This window comes from Protomyctophum parallelum (genome assembly GCF_964188405.1).
Source record: "Protomyctophum parallelum genome assembly, chromosome: 19".
Lineage (NCBI taxonomy): Eukaryota > Metazoa > Chordata > Actinopteri > Myctophiformes > Myctophidae > Protomyctophum > Protomyctophum parallelum.
In genome coordinates, this window is record NC_139717.1 from 10,908,008 (window position 1) to 10,913,007 (window position 5,000).

General features: G+C 44.8%; 1 protein-coding gene across 4 annotated transcripts in view; it reads left to right on the forward strand.

Annotated features, from left to right (window-relative positions):
• galnt14 (UDP-N-acetyl-alpha-D-galactosamine:polypeptide N-acetylgalactosaminyltransferase 14 (GalNAc-T14)) overlaps positions 1-5,000 on the forward strand; it is a 137,238-nt gene that overhangs the window by 21,328 nt on the left and 110,910 nt on the right. For all 4 annotated transcript variants that reach the window (XR_014570788.1, XR_014570789.1, XR_014570790.1 and 1 more), the window contains exon 2: positions 4,365-4,534. Coding sequence is in view for 1 of the 4 variants with exons in the window: in XM_083791060.1 (XP_083647186.1) it covers positions 4,365-4,534 (170 nt within the window). In the remaining 3 variants the exon portion in view is untranslated. The remainder of the gene's footprint in view (positions 1-4,364; positions 4,535-5,000) is intronic.

The window sequence follows — 5,000 nt, forward strand, 5'->3', positions numbered from 1 at the left end:
ATCAAGAAATAACACACCGCTGAATTCTGCGATTGACCAATCAGAATCAAGCATTCAACCAAGCCATGTAATAATACCTCTATATGTCACTCTATGAATTCAAATGCTTCAGTTACGTAGCAGAGATTCTGTTGTGTTGTTAAGCGTTATAGTCACTCCACAACGTTGGCATGTAAGAGCAGCACACATGGAAGTGGCTTTTTTTTAGTTATGTGTGGGAAAAAGCAAAGACGCCGTTAATGACGTTTCTCCTTGCTTTTATGGTGGAAATCTTGTACAAAAGTAGCTATTACCCCTCCCCTATTACCCTCTCTCTCTCTCTCTCTCTCTCTCTCTCTCTCTCGCTCTCTCCCTCATTTGCTTTGCATGCCTCACTTTTACAGCCACCAGGGGACCCTGCTACAGTCTCATGTTGCTGTGTGCACACACACACCCTCACACACACACACACACACACACACACACACACACACACACACACACACACACACACAGTGATTCCTATAGTCTTCTAATGGCCCCATTTGGACAATCTGTCGCATCAGCAAGTCGTGCTTGTGAATAAGGAGAGAATGATCAGGATGGCGTGTGGGGGGACGGCACTTGTTTTCAGGATCCTTCCATCCACATGACGTCCCCTGACACAGACATTGTTATATTACAATATAATGGGCCACGGCCCACACAATGTTTCACTAGTGACTTGGAATGCTCACAGTATGTTCAATTTATAACCTGCGGGCCCCCAAAATGAATGGCAAGCCACTTCAAGTTTGATATATGATGATACAACGTTAATATTATAAAATATTAATAATGTAAGGAAAACAGATGACATGATATTATATAATTTCTTAAATCTGAATAACGATAATTGTCTCCACCAGGCCGAAGGCATGGGGAGAGAGTATGTTTTTCACTCCGTCCGTCCGTGTGTCCGTGTGTGAGTGTGTCCGTCCGTCTGTCCGTCTGTGAACGGCTAATCTCCGGCACCGTTAACCCGGTCGATGTCAAATTTTGCACACACACTAACAGGATGCCAACGATGAACCTCTGCCAAATAATTTCCAGAACGGCCTGTTATAGCGCCACCAGGAGGCCGCTTTGTGCAAAACAAGTTTTGGGACAGTACACCTACAGATTTTGTCCAAACATCACGCAAATTGGTACACAGTCTCTCTAGAGCCATTCAACGAAACAGGTCTTTCAGATTTCTCAGACTCCATCCTGATTGGCTAAGACTGGCTTCCAAAGTTCGCAGGAGTGCTCAGTTTCAAACAAAATTCTGCAAATCATGAACACATTGTGTGATTTGATTTCCGTGAAATTGTGCACGCACATTCCCACTAGGCAGAGGAAGAAATGCCACGTGAACATTTTCAACTCGGCCTCATGGTGGCGCTATAACTCGCCACAAAGTGTTTTTACCTCTAACTGCGCGGATCTGTGGATAGCTTTGTATGCCAACTCCCTAGAGGCCAAGGAAAAACCTTTGCCTGTAATTCTTCACATCTGCTCTTTATAGCGCACACACACACGTTTATATTGCTCCTAAACATTTTGCCAAACATCACACACACACACACACACACACACACACACACACACTCCTATCCTCCTGGTGGAGACCTGTGCCCAGAAGGGCACTTTTTCTAGTTAGCAACTAATATTATACTACCTTGGTTCTCTCTCCATCGATCCAAGCCGGAAAGCAATCAATTGATTGATCATTAACCTGTTAAGACCTGATAATTATTCTACAAATGCCTTCTAAACCAGGAGTTCAGTCAAACAACTCACCAATAGATTTAACCAATATTTATTATAGAATGATAATAGAAAGTGTGCAAATTATATTTATCTTGGTGTTCAGCTCTGCAGCATTTTCTCCCTGCTCGGCACGATTAAACACCATCATAAAACATTAAGAGCAGTGAGATAGATATACCGGAAAAATAAAACCCCCATGAGGAACATAACATAGCAGAGCCCACCGGTGGTGCTGGGGTGGTGGTGGGAGCAAACATCACATAACAACCAGGAACCATATGCAGAGGAAGGCAGGAAGAGCATGCAGTCAAGTGAGCTTAAGTAGCCCGCCCAATTGGTCAGCTGACTGCCGCATCAGCGAATGACGTGAGGGACTTGAACACACTTATATACACCCACATAGTAATGCAGCATATTAACCCCTTGAGTATGTAGGCCTATGCGCCCTTGAGCACGGCATGAAACCCCTCGAGTATATCCGACTGAACTAACTCCGCAAGCTACGTATCATTTCTTTCAAGATTTTCAAAAATAGCAGATAGATCTGCTAAAATCATGGCAACTTGAATGTGTTGGTGTTGGTACAGGTGTTGGTGCATGTGTTTATGTAGTGTGTGTATGCTTGTGGGTACAGGATGTGTGTGTATTTACTGTACATTAACATTACATTACATTCGTGTGAACACATTCAGAATATGCCGATCGTTGACATTTACGTATCGTTCAATTATGGCTATACTCGTCGACCCATGCAGTCCCCACTGATTGAACCTTAAAATCGACATAGGAAGAAAACAATCGGTGATCATTGTGTGTGTGTGTGTGTGTGTGTGTGTGTGTGTGTGTGTGTGTGTGTGTGTGTGTGCGCACATGCGTGCCATGCATTGGTTAAACATTCAATCTCCAGTGTGTGCTGCCTTGTGGTAGTTATGCAGGGAAGCGAGGTCATTGTATAGAAATACTGCCGAAGCTCCACTCTCATGGTTATGAGTCATGTGATGAAGAAACAGCAAACTGCTGCGCTTTGCACGCACGCACGCACGCACGCACGCACGCACGCACGCACGCACGCACGCACGCACGCTCACACACACACACACACACACACACACACACACGTGCTCTCAAACCATGCGCACACACATGAATACGCTTAACTCTCCCTCTCTCTCTCTCACTCTGTGTCGTTCTATCTCTTCTTGCATGGCAAAATAGACACAAGTACGCCAGCACATACTGTGTCTGGTCTCTTTGTTGCTCTCGAACCATAAACACGATTTATCGCCCTCTCTCTCTCTCTCTCTCTCTCTCTCTCTCTCTCTCTCTCTCTTTCCCTCCCTCCCTCGCTCTCTCTCATTTGCTTTCTATCCCTCAAATGCTGTACAGACAGAAACACACCCGACTTTGCTATCCTTGTTGTTTCCCCCCCTCGAACCTCTGTCTCTCTCTCTCTCTCTCTTGTGCATGCATGCGTGCACACACACACACACACACACACACACACACACACACACACACACACACACACACACACATACATACTTAGTGTATACTAATACTTCATCAGGACCACTTGGCATCACTTTTAATCACAGCATACCAAAATGCTGTGTGATGTGTCTATTTAATGTTCTTTGTTAGCAACAAACAAAAAAGAACGAAAAACAAAAAACGTACATTACAGTAATCCAGCCTGCTTGAGATAAAAGCATGGAGAGCTCTTGTACTTTCAACAAATGCTGTCTTAAATTAACCCATTTTGGGTTAATTTAAAAAGGGAACCCCTTTTGGTGTTAGCATCATGTCATGCTTTAGCTATTGAAAAATAGCAGATCTACAAGCTCGTAGCGCGCCACCGAGTGGCGCGCTACGAGCTTGTACGTAGGTCTGCTATTTTGAAAAATCTAAGAACCACTGACATAGAAGCATAGCTTTTTCAGAAAACTGTCAGGATGTAGAAGACATTTTTAGAATCTGATCTCAGGTCAAAATGGGTTAAACAATGCTATTGTGGTCACTTGATTTGTGGGGACTCAAACCAGGGTCTAAAATATAACACTTATTTTTGATCATATGGAGTCAGGTTGCCAATTATTTTAAAGAGCTCATCATCCCCTCTTGCTTTGAAGCTAAAGATTTCTGTCTTATCCTTGTTTAATTTGAGAAAGTTATTACTCAATTCATTATGATTCATTAGGCTATAGTGATTATATGTTGGCTATGTAACATTTTGTCCGCAAGGCAGAAGGCCAGGGGAAGGTGTGTGTGTGTGTGTGTGTGTGTGTGTGTGTGTGTGTGTGTGTGTGTGTGTGTGTGTGTGTGTGTGTGTGTGTGTGTGTGTGTGTGTGTGTGTGTGTGTGTGTGTGTGTGTGTGTGTGTGTGTGTGTGTGTGTGTGCGCGTGTGCGCACGACCCTGGACACTTTCAACTGGTATTTCTATTTTGGGCATGTCATTATAGAAGAATTAAAAGCATGGTGTAGCTCGGCCATGTTGTTAAAAAACAATCCTGAGGAAGCTATAGAAGCATCACCAGGTGATTGATGTATAATCTGACATGTTTTAAAAAATGTTGGCTGTTTTGTGGCATCGCCAGATCTCCGAAGCAGAGTGGGAGGACATGCTGGAGGCGTTGGACGAGAGGACGTACCTGAACGTGAAGCGTTGGAGGCCAGGAGATGACCCCTACGCCCTGTACGCCTTCAACCAGAGAGAGAGCGAGCGCATTGCCAGCAACAGAGCCCTGCGGGACACACGACACTACAGGTATGTACGCTTCAAACAGCACTGCTGCTCTCCCTCTTGCTGTGTGAACTTCAGCTGTAATGCAAGATAGTGTTTCTTTCCATGCTGGTTTGTTTCCAGGGACCGTTCTCCCTTGCTCTGTGTGTGTGTCTCTGGCCATAATATACTATAGTGGGCAGAGAGTGCATGTGTCTGGTGATCAGGAAGTGACCGTTTCACCTCCCGTGTCCCCCACACTGAATTCCCGATCTCCAGGTGTTAAGAGGAGGTGGTGTTTCTGTGTGTTGATCTCCAGGCGTTAAGAGGAGGTGGTGTTTCTGTGTGTTGAACTCCAGGTGTTAAGAGGAGGTGGTGTTTCTGTGTGTTGATCTCCAGGTGTTAAGAGGAGGTGGTGTTTCTGTGTGTTGATCTCCAGGTGTTAAGAGGAGGTGGTGTTTCTGTGTGTTGATCTGCAGGTGTTAAGAGGAGGTGGTGTTTCTGTGTGTTG